General features: G+C 31.5%; 3 protein-coding genes and 1 long non-coding RNA gene across 11 annotated transcripts in view; 2 read left to right on the forward strand and 2 right to left on the reverse strand.

Annotated features, from left to right (window-relative positions):
* LOC108754692 (follistatin-related protein 5-like) overlaps window positions 1-4029 on the forward strand; it is a 40257-nt gene extending 36228 nt beyond the window's left edge. For all 6 annotated transcript variants that reach the window (XM_018497187.1, XM_018497188.1, XM_018497189.1 and 3 more), the window contains 9 exons: window positions 210-333; window positions 798-1091; window positions 1304-1425; window positions 1514-1651; window positions 1770-1985; window positions 2176-2326; window positions 2440-2640; window positions 2875-3021; window positions 3488-4029. In XM_018497187.1, the coding sequence (XP_018352689.1) occupies window positions 210-333; window positions 798-1091; window positions 1304-1425; window positions 1514-1651; window positions 1770-1985; window positions 2176-2326; window positions 2440-2640; window positions 2875-3021; window positions 3488-3717 (1623 nt within the window). In that variant the 3' untranslated portion in view covers window positions 3718-4029. The remainder of the gene's footprint in view (window positions 1-209; window positions 334-797; window positions 1092-1303; window positions 1426-1513; window positions 1652-1769; window positions 1986-2175; window positions 2327-2439; window positions 2641-2874; window positions 3022-3487) is intronic.
* A 2777-nt stretch (window positions 4030-6806) lies between these two features.
* Window positions 6807-17327, reverse strand: LOC108754691. Of its 3 annotated transcripts, none has more exons than XM_018497183.1 (13): window positions 17232-17327; window positions 15808-16040; window positions 14895-15097; window positions 14532-14791; window positions 14169-14436; window positions 13357-14090; window positions 12754-13026; window positions 11546-11803; window positions 10152-10460; window positions 9617-9834; window positions 8923-9039; window positions 8705-8823; window positions 6807-8318 (listed from the first exon to the last, which is right to left on the reverse strand). In XM_018497183.1, exons 2-13 carry the CDS (start codon window positions 16014-16016, stop codon window positions 8146-8148), a joined length of 3141 nt encoding a protein of 1046 aa, XP_018352685.1. In that variant the 5' UTR covers window positions 16017-16040; window positions 17232-17327; the 3' UTR covers window positions 6807-8145. The 3 variants fall into 3 exon arrangements, with proteins under 3 accessions (XP_018352685.1, XP_018352683.1, XP_018352684.1); XM_018497181.1 differs by having other exon boundaries at window positions 14532-14812; XM_018497182.1 differs by lacking the exon at window positions 17232-17327 and adding an exon at window positions 16695-16758 and having other exon boundaries at window positions 14532-14812.
* Window positions 17328-23438: 6111 nt separating this feature from the next.
* LOC108754693 (lipase 3-like) overlaps window positions 23439-27871 on the forward strand; it is a 4996-nt gene continuing 563 nt past the window's right edge. Inside the window, exons 1-5 of the mRNA XM_018497191.1 lie at window positions 23439-23922; window positions 26020-26335; window positions 26523-26637; window positions 26740-26986; window positions 27066-27315. Coding sequence (XP_018352693.1) covers window positions 23881-23922; window positions 26020-26335; window positions 26523-26637; window positions 26740-26986; window positions 27066-27315 — 970 coding nt within the window. The 5' untranslated portion in view covers window positions 23439-23880. The remainder of the gene's footprint in view (window positions 23923-26019; window positions 26336-26522; window positions 26638-26739; window positions 26987-27065; window positions 27316-27871) is intronic.
* Window positions 27150-27719, reverse strand: LOC108754695. The gene is made up of 3 exons (XR_001939729.1): window positions 27586-27719; window positions 27241-27336; window positions 27150-27184 (listed from the first exon to the last, which is right to left on the reverse strand). It is a non-coding gene; the product is annotated as an uncharacterized LOC108754695 (long non-coding RNA).

A 27871-nucleotide genomic window follows, 5' to 3' on the forward strand; every position in this document is an offset into this window, starting at 1 on the left:
TTTATTGAGAAAAATTTATTTTCTTTTATATTTTGTTAAATTCTTACAAATGGGGATCGAAGATCAAGACTTTTTATCGCTTTTTTTAAGTGAGCAATAATTAAAAAAATTCATTTAAGTCTGACGAACTAATATTATCCTCATTCTAAACTAAATAATAAAAAGCATATATTACGAGAGAATTAAAGCAACGCAAACATACTTTGTAGATTCGCGTTCTCAACGATGGTAGTCTTTATCTGACAAACGTGCAGTTGGAACATGCTGGTAATTATACATGCCACGCTCTTAGGAACCAGGACGTGGTGCAAACTCACATGCTCACCATATATAGTAAGTATATCTATGCTTCAAACGGAATAATATAAATTACGGTAGATTTGGATTAAATAAATTTTGATCCTTGGAAAAAGCAAAAATTTTTCATTTACAAATTATATAATTGATTATATATAACAATTAAAATTTTAACTTACATAATATTATATAATAATTTATGTATCAGGACTAATTATTCCTTTATATATTCCAAACTTATTATGTATTCTAAACTTACCAGAGTCAGTTCCTTTTATCTGCAAATTGTTTAATAAATTTTAATTAAATTTATTTTTCACGTAAACATTAACATAAATAAAAAGTGAATAATTTTTACAAATATATATCATATTTTTCAGTTATTATATTAAAAAGTTGGAGAAAGTATAATTTTAAAACATAATAATAAAATACATATCAACAAATTAAAAAAAATAAAATCACATTAATAAAAAATAATCGCGGATAATATCTCTTAGCTGTACCCGAGGTCAGGGTGACACCACAATTTCAATCCAAACGACCAAAGGGAACAGCGAAGATGAGATGCCACGTGATAGGTGAGCCTCTCCCACGTGTACGATGGCTGAAGAACGACAAACCCCTGAGCGAGGATCAGCCAGACAAGTACGAAGTGATCGGGAACGGTACTAAATTGCTAATCAGGAAGGTCGATTATGCCGACACTGGGGCTTACATGTGTGAAGCGACCAGCGCTGGGGGACTAACGAGAGACATCAGCAGTTTAGTGATTCAGGAGCAACCTACACCGAGTGAGTAAAGGGCAACTTTTTGCTGTGAGATCAGAACTTGTAGTATTAAACCATTATACAAATATGTTTAATTAAGAAAATATTATTTTTAATATATAATAGAGAGATATTTTATTATTCGCATCACTATTACCACTAATTAGTTGTAATTTTAAGTACATAATTTTATTCATTATATTATTGTGTCCTTAATATTGAAATCTTGTACCCAGTTGCGACGGACGAAGAACGCAGATTCTTATCTTTTCACGAGTGGGGTATTTTAGTATATGAGCCATCTACGTGTCACGCGCTACACGAAATTCATTCCACAGACATTATACCTGGTACTCAGGTGCGAGATAAAAAAATATATTTCTTCTTTTTTTTTTATCATTTTCTTTCTCAATAATCTTATCATCGTATTCTTTACATATTTTTAGGAATACGTCTGCGGACCTAAAAATGTTCCGTGTTCTTGGGGCCGTGCTATTAATGTTGCTGATAGATATGTATACGTTAGTCAACCGGATAAAAACCGCGTACTTGTAATCAGCGAAGTACAGATGATGATAATTGATGTACACATTGTTTTGTCTTTCATTATAAGATTGAAAATATTTAGAATACTATAAATAATTTCAATTAATTTTAGAATACTTAGAAATAATTTTAAATAATTTCAAATTAATTTCTCAGGTAGTGGCTACAGACAAAAATCCGGTGGATTTATGGTACGTACAAAATCTTGACTATGTCTGGGTATTAAACTGGAGAAGTGAAATAGATGTCGGTATCAAGACCGTGCAAATAATCAAGGAAGCTGCTCAGCGAAAAAAACATCATACAATGCGACCGGAACCTATTGATGCGCAATTCGATCTCGTGAAAGGCCTGTATATTCCACAGCAGCGAGTATGTTTATCGTCTTTCTCTTCCGATATCGCAAAACTATACAAACTTAAAACTAAAAATAAATCCTTCGACCTATATTATATTATTTAATCAATTTCGCTTATATTATCAATCATTACAAAAAATTGTATGAATAATTATATTATCTATATTACTTTTGACAAATTTTTTAAAAACTTTTATTTCTTAGGATACAAAGCACATATTCAAATACGGCTATGTGACCCATACGAATCAACATGGGATGTACAAGCTCGACCTGGTCAACATGAGATACACTCGTACCGTGAACTTGGCCAGCTATAACTGCGTACCAACAAGCATGGAATTCTCCGATCTTTGTAATATATTTCTCATTATTTCGGTATTTTTTTAATTTTTGTTTAGTCACGTAACTTCAAATTCTCTTTTCAACTTCCTATTCAGCCAGAATGCAATAAAATTTTATTTTCAGACGGTTTTGTGATACTGGAATGCGAAGAGCCAATCACTGGTCGACCGACTGGTCAAGTGCTATTAGACTATCTCACTGACAGCGTTCTCGCTCATAAACCGAGCATCCTAGGAAAACCAGCGATTTCTCCTGATTCCAGATATCTGGTTACTCTCGACAAACAAAATACTGGTGTCACTCTCGTGGTGCAGGAGATATTACGTAATATATATATATATACATACACTTCACTTTTTGCATTTTCACTATAAAGATATAAAATGAGACACTTTCAAATATGTATGCTAATGCAATATTATTATAGACTATTTACATCAGATGCTTTTTCGATCCGTTAAATGCCAAGACAAATTTTAAATTTTGAAAAATGATAAATAGCAATTGAGAAATTATTCAAATTGCATAAATATATGTATATTGCATACATTTTTCCAGCAAGCGGACTGAAATTCGCTTTTGACGTGAAAACGACTTTAAATATCAGCGACATTGCCTTCTATCCATCGCAAACAACACATAGTTACGACATATACGCTTCATCGACAGACAAAGAAGATATCCTTTTTCTCGATTTAACTACGGGTAAGTTCATTTTTATGCTTTATTTAAATTAAATAAATTTTTATTTTTATTATTAAAAAAAAGAATTTATAAATTATAATCCGATTTGTTTCATCTTTTGCGAATAATTAAATCACGCAGTTGATATTATATCAAATATCATTAAAAATTTTCTATCAAACTGTATTATATTAGTAAGATTAATTGTAAAAATTATTTCAAACAGTAGTTTTATTATCTATTTAATCTTCTGAATTGTTGACCTTTAAAAAAAATGTTGAGTCTAATCCAAGTTGGCAAAAATATTATTTTCTTATTAAAATTTTGCCTGTTTGCTTCAAAAAACTTTACATATACATTTTTTATTTAAACACATTTTCTTTAAAATTTCTTTATATTTTTTCCTTAAAATCTTTACAGGATAAACTATTCGCATGTAAAATTACAAAACACAGAAACTAATAACATATATTTCATATCTTTCCAGGAAAAGTGGAAATGATAACAGGCGTGGGAAAGGCAACACCACCACATCTCACTAAATGGGGTAATCCGAATAGACCGATAATACAAAGCGGTATATTTGGTCGATATATGGTAAGCCCCTCCAACCAGGCGCTCTTTGTTCTCAATGGGGAGACCCGTACGGTGAATTGTGAAATTGGTGGCCTTATACATCCCGGCGCGATTGTTTGGTTTACTGTTTCGTTGCGTTAATGAATGTAGCTTCGTGACGATGACAATACGAGACGTACGTATATAAATTGAACATAGGGATCCAAGCGGGTACCAAAGCCAATTATACCGAAAAACTTTAGATGAAATTAAAGGTAACATAGAGAAATAAACCATACGATAAATACTTTCATCTTCCCTAGATAATTATTTTTTATAAATAAATATCTTACATTGCGATTGCACCGCTAATTGAAAAAAAAAAAAAAACGTTATCTCAAAGCAATGTTCAGAAGCCAATATAGCGACATATAGTATCAATGGTAGATAATAAGTAATTGTAATATATCAAATTAATTACTTTATATTGCAATCTATATTAATAATCATATCGATTAGATTAAATTATTTAATTGTGTGTTAATGAAATATTAACTAATATATGGAAGATAATAAAAAAATTTTGTAGGCAAAACTATTATTAATATTTTTTAAGTATTATATAGATATTGTCAAAATAATACAAAATAATTTAATAAAACTCACATATTTTTGTCCATGAAAAGAATTATGACAATAGTCTCATACTTTTAGAATTGTAATGTAAATTATTACCGATACATATCAAATGTCAACTGCCAAATTGTCAAATATTGTTTATAAATTACACCATTATTATATCTTTCATCGGCAAGCAGTCACAATGTCAGAAATAATAGTTTAATCCAATTTAAACAAATATATACATTAAATAAAATCAGATTTCAATGTCAAAGACACACTTGAAAATTGTCTTTTTGCAATGATTTAAAAAAATAATAATTGATGTAAAGCATCTATCCAGCTAATGGCTAAATATTCATAAAAAGTTCGATTCCCAATGTGTTCTAATATTCCGACACAGTGAAAGAATCGTCACAGAATATACGAATGTCTATGAAATATTTAGAATATTGTTTGAATACTCCTTGTATATATCACAAATCGTGAGCGAACAGTACACATCTCCGCCGATACCGTGGTCAGAGGACCACAGCGGAGAACATTTACTCAACAAGAATCATTTGGTAGAAAATAAGGAGCACAGCATTTCGCCTATAAAGTATAATTGGCGATATATGCAAATGATACTGCAATCTTTACTTCTTCTTGGAGTCCAAATCTGCTTATTACACACCTTCAGCGCCACATAATACATTGATGACATCGTCAAATTCTTTAGTGAATGGAAGATGCTCTCCGCTGAGCTCCTGCGATCGTATGGCTAAATCTCTACGCAGTTCTAAAGCAACTTTATCCTTTCATTATGCTACGTATAAGATTTTAAATTTTTTACTTATGCTCGTCCCGCTTTACTTTATGCGGTTTCTGTGGGCTGCATCGCATACATATTTAAACCGACTCCAGCGGTTGCAGAACAATTTTCTACGCATCATTAAGCTTCACTTTTCTGGTTTTATACGGGTTGCAGAAACTTTCCCAGGTACCGTTATTCATGGCTTTTGTGGATATTTAAGAAAAAAATAAAGTAAGCTCCAAAATTGGGCTCCAAGATGAAAGTATGAAGTGTATTTTTCAAAGCAAAATTTGGGTTAAAACTGATCCAGAGGCGACCGGATCTGGAATTTCTGAAGAAATTAAAATTTTGCGGAACATATATGGAATATTCTCGGAATATATAACGATATATAAATAGAATTTTTAACCACTATTTGAATATTGCTTTTACATTCCTTAAATATTTCGGAATATTCCAGAATACTCTTAGAATGTTTTTTGGGGATTTTAGAAACCTTTTATGAATATTTCAGGAATATTTAGCGTTCGCTGGGTATAGCTAATTGAAATATAGAAATTCAAATATATCAATTTCAATCTTTGATATCCTGGATAACCATAAGGTATACATTCACTGAGAATGTTTATCTAGAGAAGATGAAGAAATTACATCGTAACATAGAATGCATGAGATAAGTGGTGAAAAACAGAAAAACATAAACGACGAAAAAACGGCCATAATAAAGGAACAAAGAGAATAATATTAAGCTATACATAACGTAAACGTAATATAAAGATCGAAGTGTAAGCAAGCTTAATTGTAGCATAATAAGTGTATATGTTGAGTGGGGCAAATGCATCAGTAAAGAACGGCCATTTAAGAGAGGGAAGTAGGAATATTCTATTACATAATTTAAAGTTTTTTTACAAATACAAATTGTTTCGTCATATTTAATTATTTACTAAAAACATAGCATGAAAGTTGAGATTAATAATGAAAGAGGAATAAACTGTTAGAGTATAAATAACTGCTTTAATCTATGCCTGTATAATAATAATTATATAACTGTACACAATGATTAAAATATTATCACATTCTCAGTTTTAGAAAAAAATATATTTAGACTATACACACTTTATATAATCACGAAAATAACGAAATATTATGTGGTTTAGTGCTAAAAGATCATTCGCTGATACCCTACAAGAAAATACCGGATTCAATTGAATGTATTACTGCGTACATAAATTAATTGATATGAAAACGTATGCGTAGTATCGCTTGCTTTGCATAAATTATCTTATTATTCGACAAAATAATTTTAATGATCAAAAGAACATTTTCATAATGTCTTTTATTAATATAGGTTTCAAAAAAAAAAGATAACCATCGTTTGTTTTGTAGCTGTATAGACTGTGTTCCAAAATTTACTACTAGTATTGAAAATCTATAGTTTACGTACACTATATATTTTCAGCATTAGCAATAAATTTTGGAAAACAACCTTAATATAGAAACATTCTTCTTTATATAGCTCTATAAAATCTGTAATTACTGATATGCTCTACATTATTGATTTGGAAGAAATAATACCTCTGTCAACATTAAATTACTCTGTATTATCAATTGTCGAATTACACAATATTAGCCACTGCAGATTTTATAGAGTTCAACAATAGATGTCACCGTCGTAATGTCAAAAGAGACAAATATATATGGATATCCGAACATTCACTAGTATAATACATAAAAAAAAAAATATATATATATACATAAAGCAGAAAAATTGGCAGAATATTAAATAAAAACTTGTATTTTTATTATTTCTGGATATTTCATATTTTAGTAAGATTATGTAATAATCTTACGAGATGCATAAAAGTGTCTCTCTCCGATTTTAATAACATTTAATATTTATGTCATACTCTCTAAACCAGAATATAAAGGACACGTATAAAAAAATTGTGTCCCTTATTTGGGTCTAAAATACAATATATTGAAAGCTCATTAAAATCGTAGGACACTTTTATGTTAGTACGTGCGCTATTTGTGCATTCAAATAAATTTGTTACAAGAGTAAAAAGACCAGAATTGCTAGATTCGGAGAAAATTGTTAGCGCGCAACGGCAATAGTATTCTTTTATACTACAGAAAGTATCGAGAAACTTCGAGTCGGTTTTACAACGTTTGACAAACAGAAATGTTTGAGAGTCGATTCTATAGTTGCTTATACGCGTCATAATGTAACGTGTTATAACAATTTATAACAATTTAAAAATGTGCGTGAAACATCAGTATTACACCATTGCTGTGCTAATACGAACATGTTGAACTGCGATTAGTGTCTTTTAATAAAATTGCGATATATATACACATAACTAATTTAATAAATAACCCATGAACGTAATTGCGTTTTATAAAATGTGTATATTCTGTTCCGCTTTACAATCCTCTTGTTCTCTCACTTGAATAACGGAAGGAATATCGGATAAGCGCAACACTTTGTTATTGGTAAGCGTATCCTCCCGTTCCTCTGCTCAGATAAAGAAGAAAGCATGGCGAAGCGTGACGTCCCGCCTTTGGCGAGTGTGCGGTGATTCAAGTTTGATTTCAAGTATGACATGTTAATCTTTATTCACTAATAAATTACGTGTTTAGAATTCTCGAAAACTACATTTAACCATCTACTGTACAAATTCGACATACGTTTACAATATATGCTCGATACAAATATGCTCAGTTCTCACAGTATCCGCGAAATAGATCAGGCCTAAGTTGCGCTAATGTAAACGCTACCGGCAAGTACCGATTGCGAAAACACTGCTGGCTTTCATCGAGAAATCGTATAACAAATCACGAAAGAAACGCACATGCGACAGCTATCAATATTTCACGTAACTGAGCGCAAATCGACGCGTGCATGAAGTACGCCTTTCATTGCACTTTTAAAGACATCCTAGCAGAGGCAGGAGAAAGGGAGATGGATGCGCGGGGGAGACAAAAGCGCAACAAAATAGATAAAGGAAACTTTGCAAAAGTATGCGAACAACTTTCGCAGTGAATACACGTGGAAGAACGCAAATATCAATTCCCCCTTTTGCCACAGTCCATCCTTTTGTCACCAGCTCTGTTCGTTTCTTCTTTAACTGCTCAACTTGTTCTATCGGCTATCAAGATAAATACACCACTTGTTATATATTGCACGGTTTCAAGTTGGTCCCTTGTCGACTATAAAACAATATGTATGCATTGCTAAAATCCTCGTCTTGTGGCTTCTGTCTGCTCGTAATCTCATCATTGTAATAATACCATACGTCCGTACGAGGATTCTTCGCATACGCCGTATAATGGCCCGCTGATACACCTAAAATTATATTTGACATTGAAATTATATTTAACAAAATTCATCGACTTATAATGTACCTCTAAATACATTTCAATTATTTTTGGAAGGATACTTAATTTTAAAATATAAAAAGTATTCAAAGTACAGCATCCATTAAAACAATTTTTGAAGATATTAAAAATTTTTTTTTAGAAAGATGGATGCTAAAATAATGGCTAATAATACAACATGTTTTCACTGTTTTATCCTATTGATGCTCCTATATCAATAATTATAACAACTTTTTTCTATAAATCTGTTTAAAAACATATATGTGCAATAAAACTCTTTCTGACTTTCTTATAATAAATTCTTTCTAAAATGATAAAATTTAAAAAGAAAATTTTTCTCTTAAATTTACACACCTCCAAAGTGGCATACGCAGGCATAGAGATCATAAAAGTGGCGTCCTACGCTTAGACCCACCAAAGGGAATGTGACCTTGTCATCTAACTTCATACTCGCACATTCATAAAATACAAATCTATCACCCAAAATAATGCATTAGCTATCCATGATTAATAAGATATTTGTAACATCAATCTCTGTAAAGCATTTGTAATACGCAATGAATATTACATACCGTTTAAGGTATACAATGAGGAACTTAGGATATCGATGTACCGTAAGCGTTTTTGTGGCACATTGGTTACATTCACATTTCGGACAAAACCAAGGATTATGTTCGTCTAAAGTTTCACTAAAAAAAAAGTATTAAAATGATATACAGTGAGGTCCAAAAGTTCCGAAACGGCTAATTATCTCAGGTTTGAAAAAACGTTTCAGACAAAGTTGTAGGGTTTAAAAAAAATCTCTTTACCGATCTTATCAGTTTGACATTGGGTGGCGTCGCCAATGTCAGATCATTGAACATTGTTTCTCTTATTTTCATTTTTACACTAAAAATTCATTTTTACTAAAATTTATTTTTTTTTAATGAAAATAAGAGAAACATTTCTAATTGCCAGAATATCTCCATAGAATCAGTACATTCAGAACGCGGTTTGCAAATACTGTAAATCTTAACGTCGCATACGACACATAGAAGCTAATAAATCAGTGATACAAACAAACAAAATTGTTTATATCTTAGAAACGATTGAATTTTAGATTTATGTTCAACTAAGGCTTTTTTTACTCGATATACGGTGTGTACTATCTATACCATATAAATATTAAATCGTTTTTTTAACCCTATGTAAAATATTTATGTTTATTTCTCACAAGAGAGAATACCTCTACTAACAAAACTGAAATAACTCATAGAAATCAATTACCTCTGACTAAATGCTTGAAGGCAATCATAAAGGGACAGTGGATGGTGCGGCCGTTGCTTACTGACGCTAACGTGATCAATAGGATGTAGAATCTTAGGAACATATTCGGTATAACGAACCGCAAGCGTATCACCGTTCTGTAGCGCAACCATTCCCGTCTCAGGTACACTACATCCCGTGCAATGCGCCGTATACATACATCGTGAACAATGATGACCCTATAAAAAAAAATATTTTTATACATTAATATAGCATATATTTAATTTAGATTTTATTTATTTAATAATTTATTTAATAACTTATGTTAAAGTATTTAAATATGTTAATAATTATATTATTTTGGCTATTGTTTTGAAACAATGTAATTATTTCAGTAACAAGGTAATCTTTTTACGTTTAATATAATTCAGTTATTGTAGTAATATATTGATTATGACAATCAATCAATACACAATGCACTACAAATTTTTTTTAGATTAGTATGGCTTTGCTGCAAAAAGTTATATTATCTTTTATTAAAGTTAAATTATCTTACCTGTCCATCGACGAAATGAATTGTATAGTGTCCTTCATGTGGTACATTCCTCTTGATGATGTCATACAAATCCCGTGCGTTCACTCTTGATGGGAGTCGTATCAAGTGCGGATAACCAAAAAGCTTTGTACCTTTGCGATTATTCGACGTTTCGTTTGTCGTATCGTGCCTCAATACCAAAGGTACATTCAGAATACGTACAGTGGGCCTGGGTCGACCAGTTTGATCTATTTTCGTAAACGATGAGGCTGTCATGTACGTGGAACACATTGGACACATTTGGGGTTCCGTTTGATTTTTGAAATAATTCTGTAAAATAAAAGCTTGGACTTTACTTGAAATGATTTCAATTTGCGCATTACTTTTGTATGTTAGCCAAAGCTTTGTTTCTATTAAAACAAGACAAAAATTTGATAAGATAGCACCCTCAGATTCAACGGCAGCATCAGATTAGTCTGAATTGAGTTCCTGGTGTGACTACCAGGCTTGTGGATTAGACTGAACTTGCGGATTATACGAGATTTCAACTTCACGTTTCCAGTCGCCTCTGCTTTTAAAAAAGCATCCTCAGCATTTTGAAAAACGCAAAGCTATTTCTGGTTCTCGTACGCATCATTATGATGCCGTCCGGCTAGAACGTTTAATAATCTTATCTCAGACCTTCCCGAGGTGAAAATAATGACAATGTATGCCTCGTTTGTACACCCCTTCCACTAGATTGGCACTGCCGTCTTTTCATCATTGGGATGAATGTTCGTTCACTATCTGCCTCTTGTTAAAGACATGGTGAGACTTTTTGCAGATATATGGAAACTACACTTTTGACGCCGGTTCCGAACAACTTAAAAAAGGTTCTCTGGCAAAGATATTCTGGTTTGCTATTGCCTTCCGAAAGGTTAAAGTCAAATAAAATCTGATGTTTTAGGTGAGTTACAAACCCAGATTTTTAGCACAGAAAACATACTCTTTATCACGGTCGCCACAATTAATGACAATTAGAATTGCAATCAAATATGATAAAAACATCGATTAAATATAAGGATTTAATTAAACAGAAAATTTAATATTAGGATTTAATTTAATAGGAAATTTTCAATAAAAAAATTTGTTGTTATATTTGAACAACATGGTAAACTTAGAGAGACCCTCTAATCAAAGTCATGAAATAAGAGTCATTAAGTCGATAACGACATTTTTCAACAGATTTATACATATATATAACAGTTATATATATATATATAACTATATAGTCACATGTAAAATGATATCACTATGGTAGTGCATATAGACGTATTATTTGGTTTAAAAAATGATTACGATACTAAAAAAACTAATCAAAATTAGAGATGTTATCTCATGATTCTGATTAAGAGGGTCCCTAGATAAACTCTCACCTCGATGCATGGATCGCACATGATAAAGTTACAGCTGTTTCCGCTGTGCCTCTTCAAATCGCCATCCAATTCCTCAAGACATATCATGCACGGCACTTCCTCGCCTGTGATCGTACATCTTTGGCAAGAATCCATCTCCGTTGGACGGTCCCCAGCACCGTCAGACACCGAAGTGTACGCATCGGGAGGTTCCGTCAGTTCAAAGGCGTATATCGATCGATTCGTATCATTGACGTGTCTCAAGAGTGTATTGTCGTCCTTAAATTTAAAACCTTGATGTAGAATCCAACAGTGTGATGTTTCCGCCTAAGTACGATAAGCTACAGCAAGCAAGTAATTCCCGAAACCTACGGTGCAAGGGGAAAATAATATAGTCAAAAAGCAACAACGATAAGAGACCGACAGCGTTGGTGAAATCATAACGAGAGAGAGAGAGAGAGAGAGAAGATACAGATAGAAAATAAAGAGAAGACTATGTTGAGCCTGTACGATGAAATGTAGCCCCGTAACTACGTTTTTACGTTACGAGAATGTTCTTCCATAGAGTTTCTTTAGGAGGGTAGTATCGGCGATAATCGATCCTAATCGACATACCACCTTCTTAACTCTCCAATTATTTCTTAACAGCCTGATATCTCTCGATTTGTATAAAGCTCGATTATGCAAAGCGATAATTAAGACCTAGATTCATTCTTACCAGAATTATAATTTAAATAAGGATAGTCACAGACCAATACGAGCCGGTAAATACAGACGTCCGTATCTATGAAAGTGTATATTCCAGTGTCATAAACATTGGAATGTTTCCACTCTACTCTTCAATCGACATACAAGTGTTGACTGTTGACTATTGCTTGTAACAATACAAGCCTATTTATACCTGTACTGGTTTGACTATCTTTATTTAGATTTTCTTTAACGAGCGCAAGTCAATCTTTATATAAAATCATATTTTTTATCGATAACACTAAATTCTTATAAAATAGCGTTGCTACTAAAAACCTTTATATCTATCTACAAATCTATGTATTAAACAAAATCATCGATCAATTTATCATTAGTACTGCGATTTATATGATACATTTTTGTTAAATATATTTACAAAGCAAGCAATTACTAAAAAAAAATCATTAATATACAAAAAAACCTTCATTAAAACAAGTTTATATTTTAATAATGTAAGAAAACAAATATGTGTTCGTACCTACCAAAATCTTCGCTATGTGATTTTCTAACACTTCTGCAAGTGCAATATTTGTCACCGAGATATCTTCTTTACCAAGCGTTTTTAACAATTCCTCTTTCAATTTCCCAATTCGAGACTGCTTATTTAAAGAAATAACACACCTCATAGGTTGGTCACCGTTCGCAGGAACATAAGTGACATTCAATTGCCTCTCCATGGCATGAGGTAGCGGTACCGATAAATACATAAAAGGTTCATATGTAACAGAAATGTGGTTACAAACTGAACACACAACCTACAACATTTAAATCATAAATATTCGGTGTATTATAGATAGTATTCTTAAAAGCTATCTCAAATTACAACTAAAGAAAAACTTATTCTAAATAAAAAAAACCCGGTTGACTTTAAAAACTTTGCTTATAATAATATACATATTATACATTTTATGTAAAAAATTATAAATTGTAAAAGTAGGATAAATCATGCTTCTTTATTTCAAAGCAAGACATAAAACTACTGTGATTTAATATAGGAGATTTTTTACAATAAATACCAATGATTTTTGATATCAATTCCAACGTATAATCTCCACATAAACAAACGATATTAACAAAGTTCTTACCATGCTCTTAAACTGGCCTTGAAAAGTGTCAACAATGATACTCCTATTTGATCGCAAATGCTTCGCCCAGTGCTTATCCGCCTCAAGCTCATCCTGTGCAGCGATAGCGCCATTTCCATAATTCTGCAGAATCCGCGAGCATTGGGTACTTTCACTGCCAAGACTATCATGCTTATGATTCTTCTCTTGATCGTCTAATCTCATGCGTTTCACGTTACACTTTTCGAGACCGCTATCATACTCGATGTCAGAACCAGTCGATGCAGGATCAAGACTACCATTGACCTTCTGGACATTTACCTCCTTTATGCGTTTGATACTAACGCTCTTATTATCAAAATCATGATTCTCCATAAGATTCGAATTATCTAACGGCATCCTACGGACATTATCCTTGGGAAACTTCTGCGAGTCGTAATGAATTTCATTATTACACTCTTGTTGCGTTACTAAGAAATTGGCATTACTCGTCTTAGCTTCTTTATGAATATCATATAAGCTGCCATACTGAGGCACGCTTTTTGATAATTCGATTAATGTGTCTAATCTCAAGGATCGTGTCGGAGTAACTTCATTTGCACCTTCCTCGTGCACTTTGTTGTGAATAAAGGTATTCGATCTTGCCTCAATGGTTTCATCCGAATCTAGCGTCTCCTCATCATCTTCACCATTTAACGGTGAATCTCTCGGTGAATTCGTGATACTATCGAGTTCTCCAATTGACGAATCAAACTCTTATAAAACATCAAGAAATAATATTCAAAAGACATCTAAAAAAAGATGTAACAGTCTACATTGTATAAATTTCCTACCTCTTGGTGAACCAGCCATAGTCACATTTGGACTATTTGGATATTCTGATGACAAACGTTCGTACATTTCCAAAAAATCCGAATGATAAATGGAATTAGCTGTGGCAGTGACAGGGGAAAGGGTCTTTCCATTTGAATTTTCAATAGAATTAAAAGAATTGGCAGTGCTCGTAGATAATGGAACTTGACAATTCTTGGCACACTTTGCCATATTCATTTGTTCGTGGAGGGAATCCAATAAAAGCGCCAGAAATTCTTGACAGTCATGCTATTAAACATATATGATACAATCTTATACTAAATAATAATTAATAAATAGTTGAATATATTAACAATTAAATATATTAACAATTATACACTTACTTGCCTATAATCCTTGAATTGTGAATGGTAAGCACCTAAAGTTTGCTTAAATTCTGTTGGTCTAAGTACGCTATATCTCCCAGACCACATTTTCCCAAGAAGTACACTAAAGTGTGCCATTAGTGACCCAGGTGGAGGCAGTTTTTCTCCTCTCTGTTGTAAATCCAAGAAATGTCGTAGGACAGGAGGAGTCGCGGTCAAACATTGCAATCCAGCTGCCATAAAACAGGTATTACCCAAGTTACGAAGTCCACAGACGCCTGCAGGCAGAACAACTACTTCTGAAAATATTTATAAAGGATAAAAATATATCGTACATCATCATAAGTTTTATATTCCAGACATTACGTTACATACACTCACCCATTGGCGAATCATCATGGGAATCTCCAGCCTCTGCAAAGATATTGTTAAGTGTTGGTGTACCTGGTGGCAGAAACGGACCGTGTTCTATACCGGTTCCAGAATCACCAATAGGATCGGCACCCATATCTGTGAAATCATTTAATCCGGGCGGTGGAGGAAGAGGAATCGCATAGTCTGATGTTGAACTGTTTGCTTCAGTCCTAAGATGATGCAAAAAGCAATTAAAGATAGGCATTAAGCTGGACATCCAATGCCCAGTGATGTATATTTTATTACTTGTTTTTGTTTTTAAGAAGTTTGTTTAAAGAAATCTTCAATTAATTTATTGTTAATTTTATTGTTAATTAAAGATGAAATCAATCAGATATATACACACAATTTGTAGAAATCACTATAAAATTTATAAGTTTATTAAAAAATGTATTTACATTATGTACATTAATCAAATATTATTTACACAATACATTGTCTGATTTGTAGAAAGTTTAAATTGTACAAGCAATGAATTTTCTAATACAACAAAGACAGCATCAAATTGTGATAAAAACAATTTAAAATGACTGCTACGTCATCCACTATCATTTGCCTTATTTAAGCTGAAAAAAGCAGCTAGTCTGTTTATCGAATAATTCAATGCAATTGATTGGATCTATACGTCTAATCTATAAAATCCAATATAATGTTCACTTAATGAACAGAATAATAGTTTGGCTAACTTGAACATATCACTTGATGATTAGGTACGAGCAATGCACAGTCTCTATTAAATTACGTAATTCTTATTGGTGTGCGAGATATCTTTGCAGTCATGTGAATATGAATATTTAATAATTATTTATATTTGCATATTTCAAAAAGATACTGTACAATTAGACAAATTATTCTCAAATTAGAAAAGGCATATTTTTACCATGTGTCTTCAATGCCCATATTAACTTCGGACGAAAGAGCCTTGTCTTCTTGTAGCGTGAGAGCTTGATCTAAGGAAGAAGTCAAGGGGCTAAGACCAGTTGATTCTAATGCCTCCGATATCTCTGGTACGTCGGGCAAGTGAAAAATTTCAGATGTTCCAATCATTGAAATATTTTCAGCCTCCGTGACATCCACCTTATTGTCCATTCAGATAACAAGCCACAATGTAGTCTAAAATAATAATTACAATTCTAAATACTCTTAATTGTTTATTATTAATCTTCTGTAAACAAGGTGGAAAATCAACATGGATTATATATGTGGATACATCTCATACCCCATACTCTATATTTCATAAATATACTATAATTTAGTATTATTGGTAATAACGCACTCTCCAGTTGCATGAAACCAGCAACATGCGTGCAATACATTTTAGAAAGTTATAGAAATTTATTTTGCTGGAGTATGTTACACCCCATCTAGTTCATGGAAAATTAATATATTATTTCATTGTGCTGTTATACTTTGCCTTAAAAATGTATTTTAATATCCTAAAAAGTATTATGTTATACGTTGAAATTTGTATATATAATATAACTTATGAAATACAAAAAAAACCTATTCTCCAAAATTATTCTATGAGACATTTGTATATTATACTTGAATCACATATGTATATGACACAAACGCTATTAATTTTTTTTAAGTGCCAATCAATTTCGACGATTGATATTTCTAAAAGCAGGGCAACGAAGACATCGTGCAGTTCGTTGCAGTTTGTTGTACAAGGCGGGAAAAAGATTAGCATTCTAACGGAAGTTTTACAGCTAAAATACAAGTACCGCAATTTCGATCGGATTACATTGCTACATCATAACTTACGATTGAGAGACACATCTTCATCGATCTCGCAGATTACATCGGATTCGCTCCCTCGCGTATCCTCGCGCGGGAAGACCACGGGGAAGGGCAAACGAAAATTTTGCAAACACGCCGCTTCCAATCACACAACTCTGATCGTCCTAACCTGATACGCCCTAATTTCGTGCAGATAACGCAAAGCGCATCGTACCGTGCAAGTATCCTTGCACCGTATATACGGCGAGCAAGGATTATCGATGCAACGTGAATTTTTTTTTCACGACGGGCGAACGTAATACACGCGCGAAATTGGCGAATGCATTCAATATGGAAGTATAAGCGCGAGTTCTCGAAAGTACGATCGAACGGTACTTAGAGCGAGCTGAAAGTTGCTGAAAGTGTCTTGTCGCGATCGCATGTTACAGCTTACAACGCCGTGTATCTCGCACGCGCGAGCGACGAGCAGTCGTCGGCATCGCCGATCGCTCCTGGATATCGCGGTTTAATATATGAGACAAGACGAGATCGTAAAAATCGCAAAAAAATTAAAATACTTACACCGTGAGATAAGCGAGCCCCGCGCCCCGACAACGTCTACACCGCCATTGCAGTGCACAGCGTGATCGGTAGATGCGCGCGGGATGCGATTCCGTCTACGGCGCTTTGGAAAATGGACGTGTTTTCGTATCCCTGATGACCGAAGAATTTCGAGAGTCTACACAACACTACCGGAACGATCATGGCGGCCCCGCTTGACGACAAACGGTATTGGCCGGAAGGGAAAGAGACGGCGCCAGAATCGCCAAACATCACATGAAAGTGAAACAGCATTGCAAAAGCAGGCGCAACCGAATCATCAATTATCATCAATTGCCAACGTATCAAAACGGCAAACTAAAAAAAATTACCCGATACCCTATTCTGTGACTCGTTAAAAACAGTAACGACATCGTTGCGCAGCTTTTTATATTATAAAATATCTGCGCAACGATGTCGTTACTGTCTTAACGAGTTACAGAATACGGGCTCTGGACGGATGATAAATATCGTAAATCGTAACAATAAAAGAAATAACTGGATAATAAGAGAAAGACAGTAAGTTTATATATATGAGTGATGTATTTGACATAAAAATATAGAAAAAAGAAAGAGCCAAGGAGCGAATTCAAGTAGCTGCATTATATTGCTACCTTTTAGTATAAAGGTATTATTTTATTTGTGCGTTTTTGTCGTACGACAAAAGTGTATAGAACAGAGATCCTCGGATCTCTCTATCCTATAGCCAATCAACAGGCTTGAAAAATTTGTGCGACAAAAACGCACAAATGAAATATCACTCTAATATTACATGCGTTCGTTTTTTGTCGTATACGATAAAATTTTCAAACCTGTTGATTGACTGTAGGAAGAGATCTGAGATCTTGCAGCCAATTAACATGCTTGAAAAATTCGTCGTACAACACAAAATGGATACATGTAATATTGGCCTAAGGATACACTTTCACGTGCTACTCAAACCGTTTTAGCGACAAAAAGGTAGCGACAAATTATGTAAACAAAATTTATAAATATCAAAAACGTCAATTTTGATCATTTTTGTCACGGCCTAGTTTCCATCGAGGATTCAAACCGAATCAGAATGTAAGAACCAACCAATTACAATTGAGTATTCCCCTGTTACAGTCGAACGACAGAGGAATGCTCGATTGTAATTGGTTGGTTCTTACATTCCAATCCGCTTTAAACTCTTGGTGAAAATTAGGCCAATGACCGTAAAGCGGAGAGCACAGACTCTTGCATGACGCATACATGTAAGGCATAAGAAATCCAATCAGAGTTCTTTATTTCATGGAAAAGAAAGAAACGAAAGACTTTGATTGGTACATTTTCTTATGCATTGCGTATTATGCGTTATGCAAGAGTTTGTGCTACAGTGTAAGTACATACAGTATGGACACTGAGCGTCGACATCTTTGATGTAGCGGGTCCCAGGTCACATGACTCCACCATGTTGTGGATTGAAAAGGCACTTATAAATTTTAGTTTTTATAAAGCTACAGAATGATTTTTCTAAAAAAAACAAAGACAATTCGGTCATGTCATAAAAATTGTTTATAGCGAGTAAAATTTTAAATCAGAATTATATAATAATATAATGTTAACGAACTCATTATATAAAAATAATATTCACATTAATAATAATAATAATATTAAACAGTAATAAGTAATTAAAAATAATAATTGCTTAAATATTATATGAAAATTGTAATTGAATAATTATGTATGAAAAAATAATATATTGCATGAAAATTGTAATTAAATGTGAAGTTGTAATTTAATAATATACGTACACACACACATACACACACACATGCATACTTTATTACGAGAATACTTTATCGTAATAAACAAATATAACAGAAAATTTATTACACAATATATTTTCGAAAAAATTTGATTTAATTTTTTAGTAAAACTTAATTTTATTAACCCTTTGTCATACTTTTCTCTTAAAAAAAAAATTAAACTTTGTACGAACGACGTATCACGGCTCTCATCCGTGATATTCATCCGATATATTATGTTTAGCTCGATTTCCTTACTACGAGTCTCACACAATATTGTAGGCGAAAGGGTTAATTATATTTTATGGGAAGAAGATCGAGCTAACCTAACCTGCAATTTTTAATTTGCTGAAGGCAGCCACATTCCTGGTTGGAAATCAACATATGCGCACTAAAAATTGGGGACATAAAAAGTTCAGTGTCCATACTGTATGTACTTATACTATGTCCATGTTGCTCGCTTAAGATCGGCGCTTAAGATCCTATGAGCAGAAATTTACAGCGGAATAGAAACAGCGAGACCAATCACAATCACAGAAAAGAAAGCAGATTAACCCAGCAAACAAAAATGGATTGAAATGAATTAAAATGGATTCAGATTTTCAGAAATATTGTTTCACGAATGTTAAAATTAATGCTTTTCAATCCTGAATGCATTTTTATTTATTTATAGGAATTGCATGCAGCATATATATCTCTATGCTTTTTAATCTAAAAATAATATTAGCTTTTTCTGTGCACAACACACGCGTTGTGAATACTGTTCAATTCAAAATTTTGAATAAGAAATACAGTTTTTCAATCCAATTGCATCCAATTGAATCTAATTGAATTCAATTGAATTCAATTAAATCCAAAAAAAGTATTCGCTATTTAAAATATGTGTGTGTGTGTGTGTGTGTATTCGGATAGAAAAAAATTTCAATCCATTGTAATCCATTTTGCTGGGAATGACTACAAAGTTGTAATTGGTTGGGCTGTTCCGTTCCGCTGTAAATTTCCATGTCATGGGACGCCAGTTTAAGGCTATGACATCTTAAGATTGTACTTAAGATAGTCTTAAATGTAAAAATCGACTATGAATACTAACCTGTTCCGCGTCGTGAAGTTGATACTAAATCTTTTCTTACGAGGAAAGATTCCTCATGCATACCGCGCTATGTAATCGCACCCTCAGGGGTATCGTATATGCAAAATATAGATAATATATAATATACACAGTCGATTTCTTTTTGCTCAAAAAAGTTTATTCTTATATAGCTCGATCAAAATAAATTTATCGTAAAAATAAAAAAGCGATAAAGAAATCAATAAGCATTTTCGCTTTGAAAATAAATTAATATTAATTAGTTTAGCAACATCACAAAATTTGTATTTAAAGCAATATATATTTAATTTCTGAGATTTGTACTTTATTATTTATTTAAACGTTTTTATTAAAATTTATGTCTCATTATTATATAGCTATCTTAATTCAATGTTTAGATTCTAGATTCTAACGTCAGAAGCGAAAAATACATTTTAAAACTTCTTGCAAAAAATATATTAAAATAGAAATATTTGTCAATAAAACATTTGCCACAGAGCCGAAGGATATCGCACGAACATTATTGATGTCTAGATTGCGAATATTTATGCTAAATGCTTAATTGATTATTAACCATCGGATAGTTTTAGCAATCGATCGTTGTTCGTTAAAGAATTATTAAAAAAGTTGTGATTATAAAGTAAAAAGGTTGAGATTGCCATCTGTAAATATGCAATTTATGCAAAATATGCATTTTATGTAAAATATTCAGTTAAGTATTTCGCATAAATATTTGTAGTCGACTGATGTCTGTACGACGTTGTAGACCACATATTGAATTTACATAAGTAAAGTCATCAATATAATAAAAAACGTAGCATGATGTAGTAACGCATTCTCTTTTGTTTTTCAGAACACAGTTTATAATACAAAGCATCTATTTTAATTGTTTTTTGTTGTCTTATTGTGTTATAAGAGCTCCGATTGCACACATATCTTGCATGCGCATATCGCTAATGGATGTTACATTGCAACTGATAGATTTGTATGCAGGAGTCTTAAAATTCTTCATGATTGCGTACATTTGTAATAATTGAAGAGAAGAATTAAATATTGTAAAATTAAAAAAGAATAAATTTGCGCTCCAACTTTCACACTGACGCCACTGACTCTTATGCGTTTATATCTCGTTACTAAACTATTACAATATTCATAAACGGAAGTGACGTAATAAACAATCTTGCACGTCAGTACTTGGCAAAGATGAATGGCAATTCGCAAGAAAGAGAAAGAAAAAATGTATCGCTATATAATTATTGGTAATTAGGTACGAAGAAAATATTGTACATTTTTTTACTATCGTATTTTTTTGCCGACATCTATTCTTCGCGTCTAGCAAATAATTGACTTTTCCCTCGAGCAAGTATAAAGATTAACAAAGTTCATAATAGTTGGACGTTATTTGTTATACAGGTGTTTGAAAAGTAAATCTTTCGCATAACAGCAGAATGGACTAAACTGAGAAGAAAAGTCCTCTACTATTTTATAATTTCCGCGATAGTTAACGAGTTATTAACCTATGAAAATAGCCAAATTCGTCCAGTTTATCGCCAAATGTAAGCGTGCGACAGGATAGGATCGGCCAATGCGGCACATAAGGCGCGGTTACAATCACAATTATAAAAGAACTGAAACCGCTTGGATTTCGGACTTTTCTAAACCTGAAACAAAAAAGACCAAAAAAGATTTTTAAAAAAGACTGAAACTGTTATTATAAAAGGAACCGAAACCGAAAATTGGATGTACAGCCTCTGATTGTGACCGTAATCGAATCAAAATTTTATTTCCCCTTTAAGTAATAAAATAAATAAGAATCACCACCTAGGGTAATGTTGCCAAAATCGCAGCTCCTAAATCGCACTACATACTACGCTTAAAAATTCAATTATTTTATTTATATACTTTCTTACGATTATTTAAGAACTACATGGTACTGCAACGCTACTCCGTTATATTCATGACATGAGGCGCAATAGGAGTATTGTTATTTACATAAATAAAAAAATTGTGATAGCGTTACTATATTTCAACGTATTTCATAGCAGACTTACAGAAAATATAAGTTAAATAGTCTAAGAAGCTGCGCACAATAGCAAGAATAAGGAATTAGGAATAAGGAATAAAAAGGATTTCAACTATCAGAAACTGTGTATTCTGATTTTTAATAGATTAAAATCGTTTATTCTTTATTCCTAATTTCCTTATTTCTTCTATTGTGTGCAGGATCTAAGTCTTGATCATTTTTTTATCGTGATTAGAATCCATTAAATTTAAATTAATAGGATTAAAGTTTGCTTGACATTTTTATAAGTCTGAATCAGTGGATATCCCGGTAAAAAATTTTTCATGCATGAATATGTATAAATATGTATAAGCATACATAAACACGCATAAATATTCATAAACATGTATAATTATATATGAAATATGTCCATATATGTTCATATATCCTTTTTCTTTAGTAAAATTACTTTTTACTACTAAGTATAATAGAAATAATAATAGTAATGTGAAAACATAAAAAAGAATTAAAAGGATAATTTTCGTATTGTTTGTTTTAGAAAAAAACAAGTTTGGAAAAAATGTAGAAAAAATTGCTCATACATAATTATGCATAATTTCATATATAATTATACATTAATTAAACAATTTTTTTATATTTCTTCAAACTTAATGTTTTCTAAAGCAAATAGTGCGAAAATTATTCCTTTAATTATTTATACATACTATTACATTTATTTTTATATTAATATTATAAAAATATATTTAAATTTCTTATAGCTACATTACATATATTGCAAATTTGCGTTATTACATAAGAAATTTAAAGTGAAGTTTCTAAAAATTGAAGGATAATAAAAATTTTTTTAAAGCGTATCTTTATTTTAGTGTAAAAGATCTTATAAAAAATATTAAATACTTATTAAGAAAACAAAAAATTAATAAAAATTTGTTTTACTATGTTATATGTATAAGTAATCTTGTTATTATAATTGCTTATTTTGAACACTAATGCCCGTTTACTAATGTAGATTAATTTAATCTCGATTCAACTAACTTTTCATTTTTTCTAATTTGAAAATTAGCAATAAAAAAATCCAAATTAGATGTTATTTCACTTTTATTGTTAGTTAATATTTCAAGGCGAATCTTTTTCCTTAATATTTAATTCAACAGCCCCATCTTTCCCCCTCTTCTTCTCCTTCAACACTTCCGTCCGTACTTGACGTATATATATATCTGCGCGTGTCCTCGTGCCTGCAGTTGTCATTGTTGGTAGAAAGATAAAGAAATCTGTTGGGATACGCAAATCGCGTACGCGTATATAAATTTGTTCCATTGTTTTTTCAAAAAGCGTTTCGTTTTACAAACAAATTAAAACGACTCTGCCTAATCTCGTTTGGACCATTAATAATTCAAATAGTTTAACGTCGACTTCAAAATATTTTGTAAAAAGAAATAAAGAAAACGCATGCCTTTCACCGCCTGAACACGGCGTGTTTTTTTTTCAAGCGCACGACCAAGGCGACGAGACCCTTCCCCGGTTCTTCTGCGCGCCTATGATTTCGCGGGTCACTTTCTCGTGAAGCCGCTCGAGTCGCGCGAACCGTGCTTTAAAGAAAAAAAAAAGAGTGTGTGTTAGAGAGAACGATTAAGAAAAGAAAGAGAAAGCCTAGGTAAAAGGAGAAATAGGTGGTGTATTCCTGCAAAATAGTTCGTAAATATCGCTCGCAAACTTCACGCTGTCACAGTGCTGACGTCCGACATCAGTAACATGAGCAAAACAACAAATCAAGATGAGATCCACATGACAACGGTAAGACATTATCGATGATTACACATTACAGAAAATTAATTTATATGTTATCGCAAGAAACTATTAGAATGTATCGAATATTAATGCTCAAATTCACGAGTGATGGGAAAGAAAATGAAAATGGAGTTTTTCATATGTCAAGTTTTTCATTATAAAGGCTTATCTCCACTGAAGCCAATCGAGCCGATTAGGACCGATATCACAGATATTTATATAAATATCTATAACCACTACTGGCTTTCCTTTCAACTTTTATAAAAAAAAAAAAGAAACTATGCCTGTACCAATTCGCACGATTGACTTTAATGGGAACGAACCTTTAGAGCCTTTGAAGTTTTGAGGATTCGACAGTGAATTCTATATTTAGAGAATATGTATATATATATATATATATATATATATGTATATATATGTATATATGTATATATATGTATATATATATTATATATAGGAATTAACAATTATGTTAGTAAGACGAGTGCACAGAGTACAATCGTATTAAAAAAAAAGCGATTTAATTTATACTTATCAATATTTCATAATATAATACACATAATTATATATACATATTGATTTTTTGTTCAGGGGCGCTCATTGTATATGTATATTATATATGTATATAAAATCATAAAATTTAATGAACGCCCCTGAACAAAAAATCGATATGCATATATATATAATTATATATAATATTACGAAATATTGATAAGTATAAATTAATTTACTTTTTTTTAATCTCCGGTACAAAATTTATCATGCATGAATATGTATAAATGTATATAAATGTATAATATATAAATATTCATAAACATACATAATTTTATATGAAATATGTCCCGAATGTTCATATATTTTTCTTTCGTTTGTAAAATTTTAGTGTAATATAAATAATAATATTAATGTGAAAATAATAAAAAAGGTAATTTTCATACTATTTGTTTTAGAACAAATCAAGTTTGAAGAAATGTAAAAAAATTACTTATGTATAATTATATATAAAATTATGCATAATTGTGTATGAGCAATTTTTTTTTACATTTTTCCAAACTAGTTTTTTTTCTAAAATGTACAGTGCTAAAATGGATAATTTTTTTCTAAAATAGACAATTATCCCTTTAATTATTTTTTATGCTTTCACATTACTATTATTATTTTTATTACACTAAAAAGTAATTTTACAAAAGAAAGAGTAAGAATATAATGCTGTAAGGATGCTTCATGTATGATTATATTGTATTTATAAATAATTATTACTATATCTATATATTATTATACTATTTATTTATATCTATTTATATATAATATATTCATGTATGAAAAATTTTTTACCGTAACAGATCTTATTGTATTCTATGCATATCGTCTTACTAACATAATTACATTATTACCTTATTGCATTATGCAGACTCTAATTATATATACAGCCTCGTCTAATTCTCACGTGAGGATTCATCAATTTTAAAATATTCTAATTTTAACTGCTGTAATTAAAAATTAATTTTAAATAATAATTAAAAATTAATATTTTATCGATATTAATTTGTGATGTTTATAACGTGCAAATGTTAGATATTTCAAAGCGGAATTCGATTTAAGTCGCGATATTCTTCGAGTTTAAATTAGTGGCAAATAATGTATGTTTCCTTGCTTGATTGCTTGCATTTTAGTAAATTATTAGAAATTATGTTATGTGATGCAATTTTAGTAATTTACTAGAACGGAAACAATCTAGCAAGAATGTATCGCGTGCCGCTAACTGTATTCATCAGCTGTTAATATGAAACATTTCGTTTCCTCTTCCGGAAATAAAATTTTATCGCGAAAATGGGTTTAAATGATTTGAATTTAAGCAAAAGAGTTTATTATGAAAGAAATATATACACTCGTATCATTAATTAGAACGACGAAAATTATTGCGTTAATCTTAATAACAGATCAGACTAATGTACATCACTTAAATAAGCAAGACTTTTGGAAAAAAAATTCTAAATGCATTCAGAACAGAAGTCAGTGCTTTTTTTATAGTAGAAAAATAATTGAAACATAAAATTTTTCATTTTTTATATATAAAAGTCATGCAATATAATCACTTTGCAGCCTGAACTCATTGAAGCTCATGGTTATATAGCCGAGACCCATCAGATTTGCACAGAAGATGGTTATTATTTGACTGTGCATCGTGTACTTCCTAATGATCGAGTACCATCAGTGTCACTAAACGCTGACATCATAAACACCGATGCAGATGTTATGAATAGTGAAGATCATAATTTGTCAACTTCTGCTGAGAGTTATCAACTCTTAAAAACTTCCGGATGTTATATCACTTCTTCTAGACCGCCAGTTATAATAAACCATGGACTTGCATCTAGTTCTGCGGATTGGGTACTCTTAGGACCACACAAGGCCCTCGGTTAATATCTATTTTAATAAATAACTATATATTTTTGTATTTCCTTAATTTTTAAATTTATTTTTGCATTTTTGTTATTTATTTTAGTCGTCTGATATTCTAATAATGAATAGTAATTATTCATCATCAGAATATGATAAATATTTTAGAATTTATTAATACATATATATAACTTTTCATATTACAGCATATGTTCTTTGTGATAATGGATACGACGTTTGGCTCACAAACGCTCGTGGAAACACCTACTCTAAATCTCATAAATATTACTCAATCAAAGATAGAGACTTTTGGGACTTTAGGTAATCGAGCGATTTAAAATATAATAAACCAATAAAGTAATAAAAAAATAATAATAATAATAGCATTGTAGCACCTAAAAATGATAAATATTTCTGTTACAGTTGGCATGAGATTGGATATTATGATTTACCAGCAACAATAGATTATATCTTAGAAAAAACTAGTCATTCCAAATTGTATTATATCGGTTACAGTCAAGGTGCAACCACGTTCTATGTTATGGGAAGCGAAAGACCTGAATATAATGCTAAGATTAAAGGAATGATAAGTTTGGCACCTGCAGTATTTTTAGGAAATCAAAAAAGTTCATTTTTGAAACTTTTCACACATTTTCTTGGTATATTAGAGGTAATGCAAGGTTTTGCTGTTATATTTTCTGATTTTTTCACGAAATGATGCCATATTATTCGCCACAAATATGTTTCAGTGGGGATCTTATATTTGCAACATAAATCAATGGTTATCTTGTAATAAATGGCAAAGTTTTATATTGAGGACCTTTATAAGCAACGCGCCTCATCCGATGACAAAGGGTTTCTGTAATATCTGGTTTTATCTTATTGCTGGATTCGGTAGCGAACAACTCGATAAATCTATGTTACCTTTAATATTTGGACATTCCCCAGCAGGTGCTTCGGTTAAACAATTCCTTCACTTTGGCCAGTTAATAAGCTCCGGTAAATAATTGTTACCAATCTCTGTATAAAGGATCACCATAACACGTATTCACGTGTTATGGGAAATAATGATTAAATTAAGTCCCGGAAAAAATGTTAGACATAAAGCTCAATAATGGATAGTTTTTGAGTTGGTGTATTAAAAGGTGCTCTAATGAGCAAAAGTTTTATTCTGATATACTTTTGTATTTTGATAGCTCAAAAATCATCCTTTATTGAGCTTCTGTCTATAATATATTTTTTTCACCACATTATAAAGCTATAACATACTTATATGTAACTAGCTAACTCATATTTCATTGAGATCCAATTTTTCATATGGTGAGCAGAATCCTGTATTAGTATCACGTTATTCTCAAAATTTATAATTGAAAGCGAGTTTCAAATTTACTCAAAGAGTTCTAAAATTCTTCGTATCTTAAAAAAAAGATGCATAATTAAAAATGATTAAATATAAAAAAATTGAAAGATATATCACATATATAACATCGAATATTTTTTACTAAATATAGTTTTTTATATACACATATATATATATATATATATATATATATAT

This window comes from Trachymyrmex septentrionalis, unplaced genomic scaffold, assembly GCF_001594115.1.
Source record: "Trachymyrmex septentrionalis isolate Tsep2-gDNA-1 unplaced genomic scaffold, Tsep1.0 scaffold80, whole genome shotgun sequence".
NCBI lineage: Eukaryota > Metazoa > Arthropoda > Insecta > Hymenoptera > Formicidae > Trachymyrmex > Trachymyrmex septentrionalis.

Excerpts from the sequence above, each read along its gene's own strand:
- LOC108754691 (XM_018497181.1), bottom strand. The coding sequence starts at position 16,016 with ATGGACAATAAGGTGGATGTCACGGAGGCTGAAAATATTTCAATGATT. Across the intron at positions 14,813-14,894 it reads CCATGATGATTCGCCAATGG|AAGTAGTTGTTCTGCCTGCA; the intron begins GTGAGTGTATGT and ends AAATATTTTCAG. Across the intron at positions 10,461-11,545 it reads TGTGCGATCCATGCATCGAG|AATTATTTCAAAAATCAAAC; the intron begins GTGAGAGTTTAT and ends TTTATTTTACAG.